Source organism: Parasteatoda tepidariorum, chromosome 8, assembly GCF_043381705.1.
Source record: "Parasteatoda tepidariorum isolate YZ-2023 chromosome 8, CAS_Ptep_4.0, whole genome shotgun sequence".
Classification (NCBI taxonomy): domain Eukaryota; kingdom Metazoa; phylum Arthropoda; class Arachnida; order Araneae; family Theridiidae; genus Parasteatoda; species Parasteatoda tepidariorum.
Window position 1 is genome coordinate 45,224,698 of NC_092211.1, and position 20,428 is coordinate 45,245,125.

At 26.6% G+C, this 20,428-nt stretch overlaps 1 protein-coding gene across 1 annotated transcript in view; it reads left to right on the forward strand.

Moving 5' to 3' along the window:
• LOC107452972 (cell adhesion molecule Dscam1) overlaps nucleotides 1–20,428 on the forward strand; it is a 245,490-nt gene that overhangs the window by 92,883 nt on the left and 132,179 nt on the right. Inside the window, exons 3-4 of the mRNA XM_071184720.1 lie at nucleotides 12,851–13,012; nucleotides 15,443–15,589. Coding sequence (XP_071040821.1) covers nucleotides 12,851–13,012; nucleotides 15,443–15,589 — 309 coding nt within the window. The remainder of the gene's footprint in view (nucleotides 1–12,850; nucleotides 13,013–15,442; nucleotides 15,590–20,428) is intronic.

Below are 20,428 nucleotides of genomic sequence, written 5' to 3' on the forward strand. Positions count from 1 at the left end.
TGTTTCAAAACTATGAGTTACGCAATTAAGAAGAGGAAGATTAGTGAAATTTGGAGGTACAATGGATCAGCTTTAAGAATCACAGTCAAAGTTTGAACATATTTAAAGCGTTTCACTGATTCAAGCGAAAATTATTAAATTTATATAAAATCAAAATGAGTGCTTATTAAATTAATAAAATGTTAAACGAATATTAATCTTATTTTACATGAATTTTTATTTTGCCAGTTTTATAAGTTCAAAGAAAGAAAAAAAAGCATGCAAAATCTTTGAGAATATGATCTGCAATAACTGCAATGACTATGACCTTATAATAATCAAAACATGGAGGGATAAGATATAAAGTTATAACCTCTTGCATTTTTTGAATGAACGCTGTTTCATGAAAGATTCATATAAATCTATAAATATTAATTTAAAAGGTTTAAAGAGAACTCATCTAAAAAATAAAATTAAGTAATTCAAGAAAATTGCATTAATAGTCTTCAAAAATAAAATCAGTAACGTAGATTTTTTAAACAAATATTACAAGAAATGAGTTAAATCTTAATTGGCATAAAATTCTTAATTTTCTTACAAATAATGTTAATACAAACAGTTAATGTGTTACAAAGAAATTGCAATTTTTAAAAAAACTATGCAATGATAAAATATATTTTTAAAAAATTCTTTTGCCATGCTTTGATGCCGATTGATATAATATTAACCCATTGCATTTTTTGAATGAATTCAATTACTCAGATCTAGGTGCTTTATGAAATATTTATATAAATCTATAAATATTAGTTTTAAAGTTTTAAAGAGAACTTGCCTAAAAATAAAATTAGGTTATTTACGAAAATTACATTAGTAGTCTTCAGAAATAAAATCAGTGTTGTGACTATGCAATGATAAAATATATTTTTTAAGTATTTTTGCCGAGATTTGATACGGAAGTTAAATCTTCCTTAGGGAGCAGTTTTATATCTTCAGCAATGTATCAAAAACAATGTCCAATTTAATATTTCTATACATTATAATTAATGAACTATAGAAATTTATTGTTTTATATTTAAAACGCTAGATTTAACAATTTTTGGAAAATTCTGTTAAAAAGGAAAATAAATGGAACATGCTTAACTACATAAACCCTTAAATAAATTTGTTTATAACATTGTCTTTCACGGAAAAAAAGTTATATTAAAATTACTGCTCTGTATGTTAAGGATATATCTGGTAAAAACATAAAACATAATTCTAGTTGATGAAACCAAAATATATTTCATTTAAACCATTCTTTTGGTAATTTTTCCTTTCTTATGGTAAAGGTACCTGGAAATTCTGGTTTTCAAAATTATAATACCACGCATTCAGCAAAAAATAACAGAAAAGTAAATTTAACCGAATAAATGGTTTTCATGCCATGCCCTAAGGTATCTTGATAAAATTATCAAATTTTATCACACATTATAGAACATATTTTATTGTTAATTTTACCAAAATCATTATCAAAGCATTTCTGTAAAAATTACCAAACTTTTTGGTGTTCCCATAGAGCTTGAAACACAGTAAATTTTACCATAATTTCGTAGTTTTTACCATACTTTTTCTCTGTGTACAGTATATGCTGTGTTTACAATTATATCTAGCACACTAAAAGTGAACAAAACACTTTTTCAGACTTTACACACTATGCATTCTTTTAAATCATTCTAGTTTGTTAAATTTACAGCATTTCTTATGATATTTTACAAAGTTGTGTTTCAGTATTCCCAATATTTTAAACGAGTGGGACTGCTTTTACCTACTACCTTGCAAACAAGTCTTCTAGTATCTGAGTATGTCTTGTACACTATAAGAACCAAGAGAAGTTTTTACGGACATTAATAATTCATCTCTAAGTTCTCACTCTTAAATTACAATAAAAATGCGGAGAACCTAACATGGTAAAAAATGATCAAGGTTTCTTAAAAAAGGTGGCTAGTACATGTATTTCGATAAAGTGATGAAAATCCTGTTAAATGAACTTCAAAAAAACTAGAGGGAAAAATAAAAGGAGGAATCCCTGGAACAAGATGTTTAGATAGAGTAGAGAAGTGGTTCAAGGACTTGGGAATAAATAGATGCAGAAATATATCATTGAATAGATCTAGATGGGGGTAAACTGACTGGGATGGCCTTGGATGGTAACCGGCTGTGATGCCTAAGAAGAAGAAGAAGGTGGTTCTCACTCACGTTCTAAATACTTAAAAGACATCAAACTTTCACATTTTGCTCTCCTGGTAAGACACTGAATTTATTTTTTCACAATGAGAAAAATAGTATGGTATAGTTCTCATTGTGAAAAATATGGTAAAAATAGTAATTTTAAAATATTTTTAATATGGTAAAATTTTCAGTGCTTCTGGTTCAATGGGGACACCAAAAAATTTGACAATGTTTACCGAAGCACTTTGGTAATAACTTTGACAAAATTAAGAATAAATGATTACTTTGTAATAGGTGATAAAATTAGATAAATATTATATTAAGATATTTCAAAGCATGATATTAAAACTATTTATTCGATTAAATTTTCTTTCCTAATTTGTATTTTTTCCTAAATTTGTATTAATAAGTGTGGTCAAAAGTTAAAATTCCTCATTTAAATTTTTATCTAAAATCTAGAAGTTATCTCAAAAAAGTGAATCTACACTTGATTTTAATTATTCAAAATAAAATTATTCAAAATTTTAAAATCACAATGATAAATAAAAGTGTTGCCGCACTTTAAATTTAAATCTTACATCAATGCTGGCCTTAATTTCGTACTGAACTCGAAATCATCTATTCGGATCACGATTTTTGACGTAATAAATGTTCTTTTGAAACTTTTAGTACAAAAACAAAACATTTTCCCAAATATAACCCATAATATAAGGCATAAGGCAAACATTTTCTACAATACAAACATACATCATAATATTAGAAATGGAAGAAATACTCTTTCAGATCTCTAACTCAATCAAATGTTTTTCATCTTCGAAGTTGTGCTGCAATACAAAAAATAGCAGGGACATTCTCTATAATATTATCTTTTTTTCCCTTTCAAAAGAATAACATTACACTTCAAAAACGAAATGTTAGAAAGAGACGACTTGGGATAAAGTATAAAAATATATCTAAAAAAGTTGTCTCTATTCAAGCAACATTCTCCTTTTCACTTAATAGTGCATAGAAGAGGTCATATCCTGAATGAAATATAAAAAAAGAAGAGATAAGAATGCTATGGTCATGTTCCTAAAGGATCAGGTGGTCATCTCCAGTGAAAATAAAATTCCTCTCCTTTAAACTAAATGTCCCATTTCTCTTCCTTTATCTTTTTTCTAGATTTATAATGGACAATATCTTTTTTTTCCTATTCACCGCAAATGTAATGTTTATTTCTGGTTCTATACTACGGTTCGTTTCAAATTTACCGAGGCGTTCTATCCGAATACTTTTTATTCAAAAATATCGTCTGCATTAGATCTCTTTAGAATGGAAATGCTTCGAAACAAAAATGATACTTCCTTTTTCGAATGTTCTAGAATTCCATAGGAAGAGGGATGCATCGGACGAATGAGGAGTGAAAGGGAAAGAGAATGCAATATTTTTCAACCCCACCCATATGGGATGCAATTTATAAGGATGTTACAACTTTGACTCTTCCGTTTATATCAGATTCTTGAGATCCCCGGTTGTATAAGTCGAAATATTCAATTCTGAACACGACAAGAATGGCATTATTTTGTTCAATGCTTAGATAAAAAGAAGCAAAAGTAAATCAAAAATGAGTAGTTGAAGCCGTAAAAATTCATTTTGCGACTCTAAGAAGAAGTAAAAGTTTCTTTAGTGACTCTATAAAGCACTCAGTAAAAATAAAATTTTTGATGTTTGGTAAATTAAATAGCATGCCTGTTTTTAAGGCACAGTAAAAATTACTTCAAAATAAAAAAAATAGTTTTAACGTGTGTTAATAAAACTGATAATCTGTTATTGTATACAGGATGTTTCAAGATTCGATCAACAAATTTAGAAGGCATATAGTGCATTTTACTCACAAAACAATATTTTTTTGAATTGCGCTAAAGTTGAGAAACAATATTAACAGCTTTTTAAGAAAAAGTTTTCAACACTATCTTTTTAAAAGGGTAACTTTCTAAAAGTTAGCGGGTGAGAATAGGTTTGAACGTCAGAATAAAATTATATGTCCGTATTTTTTTGTTCATTTTAAAAACAAAGCAAACTGTTGTTATTTTTACTCTGCACATGTACTCATTTAATTTACATAACTCAAATAACTAAGAAATAATAAAAAAAACACAATTTATAATTTATCTTTATTTTTAATTCATTCGAAAAAATAGTACGCTTAGTAAATAGTCACCTGTTTTGCATCGAATAATTTTGATCAGTAGAATATTTTTAATTTCTTAACAAGATTTAATTCTAAACTATCTGTCAATAATTATAAGTTTTCTTTTAATAAAAACTTGGCAACAATTTAAGCAACAATTTTACTTTAAAAAAACCCTCCACTAAAGTATTAAAACAATTTATTATTATTTATTGAATAAAATGTTTTTTGTTCAATAAAAAGTTTTATTCAAATTTCTTTATTAAATTAAGAATAAATTTTAGACGACAAAAAAAGAAAAATCGTATTTTCTAATGTAAAAAAAAAGAATTAGCATCCAGTTATTAGAGAAGAAAATATGAATGAAATTTTACGCTAAGTGTGTTTAAGTCAAGTTTCTTGTAAGTTATCTACATTTAGATGGTAATCGCCCCATTTAAATATTTCTTCGTTGTCGTTAAATTGTTTTTTTAAAAATAATTTGTTTAACTTTTTTCGGCTTCTACTAAACAAAAACTCTTGAAACTTCAGATTTTGCAATAAAAAAATACGAAGATTAATATGGTATAAAAAAATTCTAACTCATTATTCAAAATTTTTTCATCCACAATTAAATTAAATAATAAAAAGTTACTAAAAATTATTTTTCACATGAAATTATTTTTGAGTAAACTAGTCTTATGAGTAGGTGTAATTTCTTTCGAATCGGTTAATTAGTTTTAAAAATATGACTTAAAACGCAGAAATGAAATTAACATTAAGGGGTCCGACATTTGGATCGCTCGCCTGACCAAACTATGGGGAAGGTATTTCCCAGATTGTGGCTACCCCCTATATTTTGAAGGTTAAGAATCTAAATATGTAAAAAAATAATAATAATACATGTTTATTCCGAGAAAGTATGTTTTTGTGTCAGTTTTCGTAACTTGATTAATAATAACACTATCTGATTGGCATATTTAAAGTCACCCCCAGAAATCGTTAAGATTGACACTTAGTACGTGAAAATTTGATCATTAGATCATTCAGGGTGATACCTTTTTTTTCCTCACTGTACCTTACTTCATGTACCTTTATAGGACTCCTACGACTGATTATGTGAAATTATAAGAGTGTGCTACAAGTTCAAACATGAGCCACGTCTATTATCTGGAATTAAAAACCATTGCCTTTACCATTGAAGATAAAGCCTTAACTATTGCTTTATCTTCGATACTGTGGTAAAATCAGGATATGATAGTGACAATTTAAAAAAAAAAATATTTCTATATATTTCCTTTACTTCAAATAAAAAAGGAAACTTTTTAATATATACTTAAATTCACATCAAAAAAATATAATTATATTAATTATTGATATAAAAAATTTAAAATCATGTAAACTCTTTTTACTTAAAAATGACAAAGCCTTGTTCCGAAAATATATTAGAGTTGAGTATCTTAAGAAACGTAATAAAATCTTTTACTTTTGATTACTGTGTTAATTATCGAATTCATGAAAATACAAATATAGTAAAATCACCCAACAAAATTTCAATTCAGAACTTGTCATTGACGGAATCTTTGTTTAAGTACTATTTTTGTCATTAAATTTCTTTAATACGAACTTATATTTTACTTTTTAAAATTTATTTATCTTATATATTTTTTTCGTAAAATCTTTTGATTTTGTTCAAAGTATGCATTAATCATATATTTTGCTACTCGGAAAATATACACTAGATATTTACTCAGATTTTTTTATTGGAGCATCTAAGTAATATGCCATTGTTTTCTTTAAAAAGAAACAATGCCTACTTTACAGTTTATGTATTTTCTTATATTTCCTCTAACATAAACAGCGTAAAACAATTAACTTCCTTATAAAGCATAGATTAAAATATGAATTTGTTGTTTTAATGTAAGTACCGAATTAATGCTACCCTTTTTAAATTAATTCATATTGAAATAATGGACAACAAATAGAAAAGCTAATGTAATTGGATATTTAAATTTAGAAGTAATTGTTTATTAAAATAAATATTATAATGTAATTTTATGAGTATTTGTTTACAAAACTTATTCAGAGTACCTTGTCCCCGCTTGCTTATTTTTATCTTATTTTGAAAATATCAAATTACGAATAATTTAACGGGTCGTAAAGCTTATTTACATGATTGTATCCGAAACTAATAAAAATTCATCTAAAGGCGTCATGTCTGAATCCAATCGTGTATGAATATTTATTTAAATATGCAATTTCTTTAATCGAATTTTCAATTGGATGTTTTCATATGTATCGCCTTACTTGAAGAAAAAGAGAAGCAAAATATATTTAAGGCATTTATTCTTATTCAGATACACCAAATTAAATTAATTTTTTTCAAAAGTAAAAAAAGTAAACTTATGTACTAAACTCTTGTAACAAAAATACTAATTCTTATTATTAGATAAATGAAAATTTATGCTACTTATTTAAAATAAAATTATTTTCCCTTTCATCTTTCTTCACTTCATTGAAATAGTATCAAACAAATTTCTACGCCAATTTATTTAAAACTGAAAATAATAACCAAAAAACGTGACTTATTTATGAGGCTCATTTATTAAACAAAACTAAAAAGAGCAAAAAAGGTATTACATGTCTGAGTGAAAACTATGATTTTTGCTGCCTAGAGAAATTTTAAATAAAATCTTATTTATAAAAACTCAATATAATATTATTGGTATGATTATTGGTATCATGGTTGTCTCCATTGTCATTTTATGTCTCCCATGAGGTGAAATGTTCTTATAACGTCTAGGCATTCTGAATATCAAATTATCAAGCTGTACCTGGGAAATATTACTCCACTCAGCAAGCAGTGCTCGCCGAAGTACCGATGTACGTAGGAGGTAGTATGCAACTCGTACAGACTGCAACTCGTAGTCTAAGCATATCCCACACAGTCTCGATCGGATTGAAGTTTAAGAATCCTGACCATTCCGTACCAATGATCTTCTCAGATTAATGGCAATTCATTTACAATTTTTGCTCGGTGAGGAAGGATATTTCTATAGATAAACCCAAATTCTGCTCACATGGCAACCCTAAACAAGCGTACGTATTGGTCCAGAATGATGTGCCGATTAATTTGACCTGATATGGTAACAATTCAAACATGCAGATCTGTTCTGGAGCTCAGTATAATTTTACCACAAACGAGCAATCCTGCACCATCGTTTCGGTGTAATTCAATGGTGTTATTTTGAGGATAACAGGGACCTGGTATTCTCCATATGAAAGTCCGACGTAAATCAGATTGTCAACTAAATACTGCTCCATTGTCCCGCCAATCTACAAGAACTGAAATTGCTCCAGCACAGGTTGCATGGTGAAACCCCCCTGACGATGCTGCCATGTATGTCAGTGCTCCCACCATAATTTCTTTTAAATATTTTTCCATTTTGTTAGCTCCTTTAGTGATTTAACAGAATGGTAATTTAGTTTCCTATTTAGCTTGTTATTGCATATTAATGACTTCGCTGTCGTAAGAGGTACTTACTTCTACTACTTCATTTTAAAATATTTTCTTCTGATATATATATATATATATATATATATATATATATATATGTAANTGAAAGAGTGGGAACCCTGTATAAAGAGTATAGATAGATTGTATATATATATATATAGATAGATAGATAGACAGATAGATAAAAAACATAGCAAGTTTTAAGCTATTTTGGTTAAATACTAGATTTACTTATTTCACTGAAAGCCTTTACAACTACTTTCTACAAAATGAAAACCAAAAAAGGGAGAGTTTGAAGTAATTTAAAATTAATTTGTTTCGTAATTTATTCCTTTGAAGAAAAGTGTATCTATAATTCATTTTGATATAGCACTGATACATTTTGAGAAAAAATTTATTATAAAACAAAATTTTTTTTTTTGCTTAAAAATTTTATCTTCTAAAACAAAAGCAACACTGGCATGAATTTTTTAACATAAGACTTTTATCGAACTTTCTCCCGACACTTTTTCTTTTTAAAAAAGGCAGCAGCAGTTTTTATTAAATTACTCTTTTTAGGAAAACTAGGCATCTAAAGAGCTGCAATCGAAAAGAGTTTTCTTCTTCAGGAATAGAATGTTTTATAAAGGCTGTATACAAATCCATTTAACTGAATAACATTCCAAGAAACATACGATTTTATCTTAAAATTTTTTTCTACTGTTTTGAATTGCGAATTTTTATTTCTGTTTTAACATTTTAGAAATAACTTATTAAAATATGAAAAGCTTGAAATCTTAACAATACTTTTATTGAATAAACTTTGCTAATGCCAAAGTTTCAATTCAGAAGTCAGGAAAAATTATAATGTCCATGTGTCTATTAGAAATGCAAGGGAACTGGAATACAGAAAGGCGCTTTAATTACTGTTTTTAAGTAACGCTTCTTTTTATTTTGTTATAGTTCAAAACGTGTCAAAACAATTGATTCTCTTGGAAGAACTTAAGCTATAAGTTACATCCTTCAAGTTCTAACACTTCGTCAGAATAAATAATAACAGCTATTTCTACAAATTGGTAACTGACTAACATTTCACTAATAAATAAATTTTCAAAGCAGAGAATTGAGCATTGCGTAGTAAAATTTTATAAATTTTGTTGGGTTGTTCAAAGCTAATTTTAAAAATAGAAATTAAAATGAGTAAAAATAAGTTTACTAAACTATGAAATATGTGAAATACAGAATCAAGTACTTTGAACACAACATTCCAAATTTTGTATGTTATCTAAAAATTAAATTTGGGCTGTATTAACGTTTCCGACCAGCAAGTTCGATAGAAATTCCAGTTTTATTATAGTTATTATTAATATTATTAATCATATGTGAACATTATTTTATTAAAATTTTCAAATTAGAGTTGTTTTAGTTGAGATGTTAAGAGTTGCAGTTGCTTTTTAGTATGATGCCAGACGAAACCGAGACCCAACAATTATCAACATTTGTGGGTAAAATTACCAAATTTACTACCAAATTGCATGATAATAAAACCATAATTCATTGTTAATTTTACCGAAATTCATTACTAAAGCGCTTGGCTAAAAATTACCACACTTTTTAGTATCCCCAAAGTACTACAAACATGGTAAATTTTACCATCATCGGGTAGTTTTAACCGTACTTTTTTCGGTGTGTATACCAAATTACTGGGCAAAATCTAAACGAGGATTTATAAATATATTACAGCTTTCTTACTAAATCAATTTATATTTCGAAACTTGACTCTATTCACAATTAAAATCCGACAGTCCAAGATTTAAAATAATGAAATGTTCATTATTTTGTTGACAAAGAAATTTTGATTATCCGAAGAACATTTTGCTAGATTTGCCCATGATATACATTATATCTAGCTCAGAAATGATAAAAAGTAAAAGAAAGAGATATGAAACAAAGTCTCTTTTATATATAAATCTTTTACAAATATCTTAGATATACAAATAAATATTCAAAAAGAATAGAACGATTTGATTCTTATCAGCCCTATATCCACATTTCCATATCCATATATCCATATTTCTTTTACAAAATATGACAGTTTAAATTAGTTGAGTTTATATTTTGAAACATAAATGACTATAAAATATAAAAATCCTCCGAAAAGACTACAAAATCAGATGCTCAAAAATGATTAATCTTTCTGAGAAATGTTTACAGATAAGAATGAGGCTTAAGATGAAGTTTGATAAAGGAGACGTTTCATTCAAATAAACTTAAAGGCTTCCAAAATTTGAATAGATTAAAATAATAACGAAAGAGTGGTGCATGTTTTGTTTGTTATAGTTAAGACTCATTTATGTACGAAACATTAATCTAGTAAAGTTATTATCTTGGGAATATTCTATTTTAATTACGGAATTGGCTGGTTTATTTTAAATAGTTTAGTTATCAAAATCGCTTGAAGATATTAAGTAATCTCTTTTGCAAAATAGCGAAATCTGACTGTTACCTTGGTATGTCTTCGGTTTTATTATTTAATGGACATTAACTTTGTTCAAGTAGAAATTTTTATTTATTGCTATTAATAGAAATTATAAAGCTGGTTCAAAGAAACATCTTTTATTAATTAAATGTAAAGTTTGGCTAATTCTTAGTCTATAATTCAAATTTAAAGAAAAACGACTTACATTTACAAAATCATTCAAATTTTCCAAGAAAAATTATTTTGATGAATAAATAAACTGTTAAAACTTTCAGATCAAATTACGGTAAAAAGTTTCCGCTTTCATGATGCGGGTATTTTTTACCGTAAAATCCATTTTTATCGGAACATAATATGGACCAAAAATGATATACCGTAATTTTTACACTTATAATTTGCGTAAAATTACTCAATCACTCAAAGTAAATAAATATTACAGTAAAAATCAAAGTACAATATTTTACCATAAACATAGATCCTACGGGTGATGCATCTAAAGTGCCGGTACTCTACACCATAATTTGATGCTGAATTTTTTAAAGTCTATTCCTGAAAGGGTAAAACAACTGACTGTCTAAAATTATTGTGTATTAACTGTATTATTATGAATTATTATTCAGTATTAACTATAGGTTCCATCTGGAATTATTATATTTTATTATATACCATATAAGGTTCCGTTTAAAAATTCTATTCAAAATTAAATTGTGACATTAGAACTTTTGTTTAAAAAGTGTTTTAAGGCTTTTATTTGTAAAATAAATGTATTAAAATAAAATGATATGGATAAATGCATTCATAAAACTGGAATTGAAAATTGAAAGCCATTAACTTATTTCATACTGTCTGAGTTCCGGTACTTTTCATCGAATGCTACGGAATGAAAAATCTGATACGTGACATAATTTTTGCAGTAATTCCTAACATAACAACACGGAATCACTGTAATTAAGTGAATATTACTGTAAAATTTATGGTAAAATTTTTCACGGTAAAATAGATTTTACTGTAATTTGGATTTCATGGATGAAACAACTAAAGTGCTGGTACTTTTTACCATAATTTGCTCTGGAATTTTTTATAGTTTATTTTGGATACGTAGAAAAACTGTGTATGTGAAATTATTATATATGATTAGATATCTATAAATTTCTATTTCTAAAATTTTTCTATATTAACTCATAACAATGCGTTAGTGTAGACATATAATTATAAGGATCATTATCATTTATTTAAGAGAGTATTTTTTAATATAACAGGGACTAAATTGCTATTCAGAATTAAGTTTGGTTTTAGCTTGTTTGAAAGCAAACTTGTATTTAAAGCTTTATTTGAAAAGTAAATGTAATGAAGAAAAATGAAACGCATAAATGTATTTCGAAAACTGTACTTTATGACTGACATCCAAAAATTTATATCATGTTGATCGAAACAAAATATTTTATAAATTTTGCAATATTAAAAAAAAATATTTTATAAAATTCATAGTTGTAAGAATGTAAAAATAACTCATGGTAATAGTAAGCATGTAAAAATAGCAAAGGACTATTTCTTATTAACTGAGAGCTTAGCTTAGAGGTCACTGTTTTTCTTTTAAATATTTCAATAATGAAGGTCAAGTTCCTCTTCAAAATTCAAGCAAGATATTAAAACTCATGAAAATCCATACTTTCTTACCTTAATTTTGGCTCCTCTGAGCAGTGTGAAATGTATTTCGACCAAGGTGGTCCTTTGACTTTGAAAGAACAAAATTCTTGATGTTGTAGGCAACTGGTTACACTATAAATGCACTTTCCAAAATGCAGATGAAACAACGACACTGAGTAGAGTCTTACAAACGAGAGGCTTGCAGCAAGATCTGGGAAATTCCGGGTTTATAAGTTTGGTTAGGGTCAAAAATACAAATCAATAAATTTCTATAGTTTCAGTCCCACTATTTACCAACTAAGAAAACAATGTTACATTTATGCTTAATATTTGCATTAATAGAAACAGCTATAGTGACCATAATCAAAAATTTAATTATCGAATCTTACGCCTTTAATTAAGTCAAGTATATTTTACATTTCCATTACTATTTTTCTATTAACATTGGGTAGAAGTTTGAATAATTATAGTTGCATAAAGTATCCTTTTTTTCGGCCAAATGCAGTTTTCATCTAATTCCTTGTGATATATGTACACATGCCATGGAACATATACAAATATAATGACTAACATACATGATTCCTAGCATACATAATGTGTATAAACAAATCTTAAATATTTTTATGCTACTCGAACAAAAACCATCGAAACAGCTTAAATTTTTGACGTTCTCATTCAAAAAGTTCTCATTCAATAGTTATGCAAATATAATCTCTAAATGCGAAAGTTTCGAATAAATTCTTAAGAGCAAAGCTAATATAGACATCACAAAAGACTTCCACTTTCGAATTCCTCGTAATAAAAAAAAATAGATTTCTGTTAGTGCAACTAAATGAAGCTATCTGTGCCTTTTTACCTAGCATCTCATCTGATTCCTTTCTTTTCTTTGCAGTGCTCCAAGACTACAAAGTGACGGCATACGACGCTGAATTCATCATCAAGGGTAACGTAGCTCTTCTTCGCTGTGATATATCGGGAAATGGAAAAGAATACGTCTTTGTAACATCCTGGCTTAGAGACGATGGTCTGACTATTTCATTAAATGACAATAATGGTGAGATCCTGATGAAAGAGATATTGCTTTTTTTGTATACTGCTTGTGATATCAGATATAGCAAAGGGAAGGTTTCAAATAAGATTAGGCTGTCGGAGGAATACGTGATTTAAATACATAATAAAAGTGACGTAATTAAAACCTAAATATACGGTTTTTAAACAATTCATTAGGTAGTTTTTCTGTTCATATGGTAACTGCTTACCAGAAATTTTTGGTTTTCAAAATTATTGTACTCATTACCACACATTTAGGGAAAAGCACGAAACTGAAAAATAAATTTTACTGAAAAATTGGTTTTTATATGATTATCAAAGGTATGATAAAATTACGAAATTTTACTGCATAAACCAATTTCTGTCAAATATTATAAAATTATATTTATCGTTGATTCTACCAAAATCATCACCAAAGTTCTTTGGTAAAAATTACCAAGCTTTTTGAACGGTAAATTTTATTTTTTCTGGTAATTTTGAAGTTACTTTTTTTCTCAGTGTACTCTTTCAATTATATGTAGAATTAATTTATTATATCCTTTTGTGGAATTTGTCTGCTGATGCTATACGCTCGAAGTTAAGTAATTGTATTATTTGGTTTACATTAAAGCAATATAATATATACATACCGTTTAATGTAGAGCTGTAAATGTTTTATTTTGATTACCTTCTTACTTTCTCTTAGTTCAAAAAAAATATTTCGTTTTTTTTTCTTCATAAAATTTTGCACAAAATTGTTACTTTTTCTTTTTAAACGACAATAATTGTAATATTCATTATATAAAAACGTATACTGACATTAAAGTATTTTATGCATGTTGTCTTGCGAAACTTTCATTGAAATTGAGTTAGTATACTTTGGACATAGATATAATGACGGTTTGGGAGTTTAGATATCATAGCAAAAGAAAGGATTAGCATAAAATTTGGCTGATTTGAATGCGTTTTACTAACTTCGCAGTATTATTACTTTTTTGTGTTTAGATTTCACAGCAAAAGAAAGGCTTAGTATAAAATTAATTGAATTTAAATCAGACAATAAATACATAATTTTTTCTGAATGAAAGTAGCCTTTTTGTTTCAACTCGTTTGGATTCTTAAACTATCAAATGAGAAGGATAGCTATAATTTGGAAGATATAGGCTCATTAATGTTAATTTCTTCTCTTGAATTTTGCTGTATTTCTAAAATTATTTATGGGAATCAAAACAACGTTACCCAAAATTGTAAAATTTACACAGAGGAAAGCATTTTTTAAAAAAATTACCCTTTTGTATGGTAATGACATTCATGGTAAAAAATAATTATAATTTTAGTTAATAAAACCTAAATATACGGTTTTTGAACCATTCATTTGATGATTTTCGTTCTTATAAATACTGTTTGCTGGAAATTCTATGTTTCAAATTTAAATTTCTTATAGCAACACCATTAGTAAAAAATACTAAACAGAAAAGTAAATTTAACCACATAAATGTTTTTTATGCCAGGATTTAAGGAATTGCGATAAATTTTTTTACCACGTTTAACAAATTTTACTACACATTATAATACTATTTTTACTGTTAATTTGATCTAAATCATTACCAAAGTGTTTCGGTCAAAATTACTGAGCTGTTTGGTGTTCCAATAGAGGCAGATGCACAGTAAACTTTACTATATTCTGATAGTTTTAACCATATTTTTTTCTTGGTGTTTTTATTTAAATCAAAATTTCTGAATTTTTTTTTTACACTTATTTGTAAATTTTTCAAGTTTTATATAATAACAGTGAATTTTAACTTCGTTCTATAGAATATGTTCAATACCATGCAAGATTTGTGCAATAATGTTTCAAATTTTAAATTTTGTCAATCAAAATTACGCAATTTGTAATTAAAGTACTTGTGTTCCTATAAACTTTAATATTTTTTAACGTAATGAAACTAAACAGTCTAAACACTGAAACATAAATAAGAAAAAAAAATGTGTTGCTTTACACGATTCAAATACATTTAGTTTTAGAGACATGGCAAAATGCACAAAACTCAAAATAAACATTAAGGTTTCCGAAAGCCCTGCCTAAGCTATTAGGACCATATTTTGGGGGGTAAAGAAACTAAATCAATCAAAATATAAAAAGGGGCGTTTATTCAGAGAAAGTACGTTTTTAATGTGTTTAATAACTTAAAAAATTGCCTGCACAAAAAAATACAATAATTAAGTGTACTTCATAGCATATTTATGGTTAGATCGTAAATCGTAGCGATCGAAATAATAAATCGAAAATTATGGTATTCTATTTTCTCATTATAATCATTATCATTATTATTTTGCTCACTGCACAACAGAACAATAAAAGTGTAAATGCTATTTAATTTCTTAAATTGATTTTTTATTAATTTAATTTTAAAACTTTAAAAGTTGTCATTAATAATTTTTAAATTTATTTCAGGAAAATATGCAGTCTTTTCAACAGGTGAATTTCATATTCGTCATATAGAGGAAGCTGATACTCTACGAAAATACAGATGCCAAGTTCATAATAAATTAAGTCGAGAAACAAGGTTGAGTGATCAATGGGCGAAAGTTATAATGACAGGTAACTTATAAATTTTGATTAATCGGAAGCTGTTAAGTTGATATATTTAGAGCATAAAAATAAATGATGATGTAATTAGTTATATACTATGTAATACGAAAAATCAAAAATCAATAAATTCAACAAATACAAATGAAATCATTCATTTTTATAGGATGTTAACAAAATGTTGGAACAAAAATAATAAAAGTCTTAAGGAAAAAATTATTTTTTGTTTTGGTCTTGTGAAATTTATTTCTAGCTACGACAATTTACGTTTTCAATTTATGTGCCTGTCATTACACTCAATGATAGTTTTTTTTTTGAGCTTTTGATAGTTTCCATGATATGAAAATCTCGTGCTAGAATTGTGTATCAAACTCCACGAATACGAAAGAGCCTGTTTGACTATTGAACATTTATAAGTGTTAAAAATTAGTTTATGCTTATCAAATTGAGGACAAATTAATTTGAAAGAAAATTAATATTCCAGGAGATTATTTTACCCAAGAGTTTACTATTTCTGTTCTCGCAAAATTATATAGTTCATTTTTTGGTTTAAAAATCGTGAATTTGTATTTCGTATTTGAATTTGTATTGTGCTATAGCAACCTATCGCTTTGGTTGAAAAATAAGAAATAATCTTTATTGCTAGCATTTTTTAACTGCAATCAAAAGAAAATTACATAAAAATAAACATTAAAAATAATCATTTTAAAAACTTACCCTTTATAAAAACGTATTCATGCAACTTGAAATTTACTTTAAGAGTATAAATAAATACTCAGAAAACAATAAACTCTGACATTAATAAAATGACCTATATATTCAGTCTTAAGCATTTTAAAACAGAGATCGAAAATATTTTACAAGCGTATGTCAATCTGTTAGAAGAAAGCTTTGAATTAACTCCCAGGTGGATACAAGGTCGCTGTTAATTTATTTTTCGAAATGAAGATTTGCGTTAGAATTGCAAGACTAACATCAATTTGTTTAATTATTAAATTACTTAATGATTCACATATGAAACACTCGGTATGTAATGCTCTCATTTGAAAAATATTTATAGTAAGAAACGATTTACTAATTTTACAGCCTAAAACACTTAGTGTAGCAATAAAAACAATTTTATATATGTTGATTTCAAAAAGTATAAACATTGGTCACACTTACAATAGTCAGATGTATCGCTTTTAAACATCTTTTATTACACCTAATTTTACAAAATGCAACAGAGAACATATTGTTTTGACGAAGTACATCTCGTTTAAAATTCTGTCACATGTTCATAATGTCATTTGCTTAAGATTACGTTGTAATTTTTCACAAATCAGCTTAGTCTTTTATCTAAAACAAAATTCATATTTATAAACCAAGTTGAAGACATAATACAGTTGCACCTGACATTTAAGTACTTCTTAAAAAAATTTGCATTTACCACTATGCATGGAAAATATTGCATAGATATTCAAGAATAAAATACCAAATTTGTGTAAATAAATGTATTATAAAAGGCATCTAAACTATTTAGTTCAGTTATATAAAACTATTTACGTTAGATCCTGCAGATAATCTATACATATTTTTTTAATTTTTAAATATAACTTGAATTTTAATAATGTTTTCGTTCTGACATTTCCCTGAAAGCATTAACATATTGAAACGGAATTATTATAATGAAATTACAGCAGTTTTTTAAGGTGAGTGTTGCTTTTCATGGCATTTGTTGTGTTCACAAAATGTAAAATGAAATTTAATTAACGTTTCGAGTCTTTTGCACATTTAAGTCACTTTTGAATTGATGTATTATTTCGAAATTTCTCCCTTTTTAATAATCTATTTATAACGTGGAGAAATTAAATAAGAGTGGAAATGCGGAAATATTTTTGTTTACTTGCCTTTTACCCTCATTATTTCTGCTACAGGCACTTTACTCAATTTTATAACTATTCAATATTATTACTTTTAAAAAAAATGCTTTTCTGTTTCATTAAGTTTAATAACTTTACAAGCATCAAGCAAAATAATATCTCCCTACAAATAAATGTACCATTAAAATACGCTTAACAATATTCCTTCTTCTCATCTTGCTAAATCTGAGGACCTCAATTTGAAATAAAGCAATAAATAGATAAACCTTTATTTACTCAGTTTATGAATTCATAGTTTATTTAATTCAAATAAATCTTTGACCATTTTTATTAATTATGGGTTATTATTTAATTAAGAAATTTTAAGATTAGACTGAGAAAAAAAATCTGGATTAGTTACTTTACTGTATGGTTTTTACATTTCTGGTAAAAAAACAAACTTAATTCTGGCTAACAAAGCCAATAAATACGGTATTTAAAGCATTGGCTCGGTAATTTTTCCGTTCACATGGTGAAGGTTTACGGGATATTCTGATTTTTAAAATTACAGAACTTATTATTACACTATTAGTAAACAATTCAAAACTGTGAGTAAATTTAAACGAATAAAGAAAATTTAAACGAATAAAGAAAATTTAAAAGAATAAAGAAAATTTAAACGAATAAAGAAAATTTAAACGAATAAAGAAAATTTTACCGCAAAATAAATTTCACCGAATAAATGGTTTTTATACCATACTTTAAGGTATCATGATATAATTACCAAATATTACGATATCTATCAAATTTTATGACAAAGTATAAAACCATATTATATTGTTTATTTTACTAAAATCATTTACAAAGCGCTTCTATAAAACATAACCGAGTTTTTTGTGCTCCTGTAAATCCAGAAACACGGTAAATGTTACTACCCTCTGGTAGTTTCGATCATACTTTCTGCCCAATGTAACATTCTCAAATGGTGGAATATAAATAATATATTTAAAGACGTGTATAAATTTATTAAAGTACAAAGTATTTGTTCATAAAGTATTTATAAACAAATATTTATTAAAGTAATAATTAAAAAATTCCCTTAAAAGATTCGATACAGTAAAATAAAAAAACGGAATGAAAATATCGAAGAAAAAAAATTTACTAATTTATTTCGACATTTTTGAGCTGTGGCAAATTATAACATTTTTCTGAGATTACCAAAAAAATGTATATCTACAACATAAAATTTATCGTTTTGTTTATTCGCTTGCTTCAAACACATGTTTATAAAAAAAATAAAATAGTTTGATTAGATCTTGCCTTTCATAGCTGATTATTTTTTTTAATTTTATGAAGAAAAAATATTCGCTTATATATCACCATTTTATATCTCAATGAGTCAAATATCGTTTACAGTACACTTTTCAAAAAACTTTTCTTGTCAATTCAAGTTTTTATGTCAAGAAAATTTTAAACTGAAAAGTCTGTTTGAAATCAGGTAGTCTCAGCTAATAAAATTATGCTGTTTTCATGCTCCTGCATACATTAGAATAAAGTGGTTTACTTCGAGTTTACTTTTTTCGGAAAGTATTTTCACTCAGATATAAACTTTAATGAAACCAAGCAAGAAAAATAAAGCATAAAATTTCCAGTTTCCTAAGAATAAGGATTTTTGCAGAAGATTTCATAACAGAGTTGATAGTTTCAGAAGTAGGAGGAAAGATTTAATTTTATTAATTAAACAACTGATTTAATTTTATGGTAAATATATAAATAATATTCTCTATAAAGCAATCTATTTCTTGGGTTGAATGGGCTTGTAGAGAAAGGGAAAATTTTGTTGAAAAAATAACTTATAATAAATAATTTTGTATATAACTTTTTCTAATGCGAAATTAATATTTATTTGAAACTTATTTAAAATTACAAAGAAAAATTCTTTTTTTTTCTTCAAAAATACCCTTAGATGTGAGGAAATAAATATTATTTTTTAAGAAGCATTTGTTTAGTCTTAACCATGCGACGTTAAGAGAATATATATAATTAACATAACTCAGGAAATTTTGCGAATGCTATGAATTCATTTGAAACTTGTTTCAGAAAGAAAAGTTTGTGCGAAATCGTTTAAATGTACCCACAGTTGGGAAGAAATAAATACTCAAAATTCTAAAGAAGCATTTATTTAGTCTAAACCACGCTATGTCATTCCTACTGAGAGCTTATCAGTGAGGTTGAACTCTCATTCGCACTGAGAAAGTGGGTAGTAGCGCTCATCCTATAGACGAGAGGTCATCGATCTGAAGAGGGGTGAGACGTTCATCCAATAGCTTTATAGTAAGATCCCCTGAACGAGACGTATTGCGCTCATTTTTCCCCTACTGATATTTATGCATTTCGAATTGAAAGTCTTGAAGTTTTACTGACTACTTTTCCTTAAAAGAATTTTTTATTTTGCTTATTGATAAATTTATTTCTTGATATTTTAATGAATATAAATATGCTGAGATCCTTTTTGTTTATTTATAAGCATAAACTTGTAACATTTAAAATGGTAGTTTTCAACGTATTATAACAATAACACTCTTATTCTGAGTATCTATAACTAATCAATGCATTAAGCAATTTTTAGAAATAAATATTTTAATGTAGTTTTGGCAATCAAAATAATTTTGCTATCTATTTATTTGATAATTTAAATTCGAGTTGTATTAAAAATATATAATTAGCTATATTCTTATAATTTTAAATAACCACAGTCTATTTATATAATCCCCCTATTCAAACATGAATAACTTCAAATATAAAATGTGTGCATAAATATGAAACCAGTTAAGTGCAAACAGATATAAAAGAACATAAGACATTTATTTATTGAAAAAAAGTTTTTTTTTTTACTTTAGTGTAAATTTTTCTATTTTTATTGATGCTTGTAATTTTAAAAATTACAATAATAAAAATTTAATTATTAGGTAATTAGATAATAAAAATTTTCAAGATAGTTTCAATAATC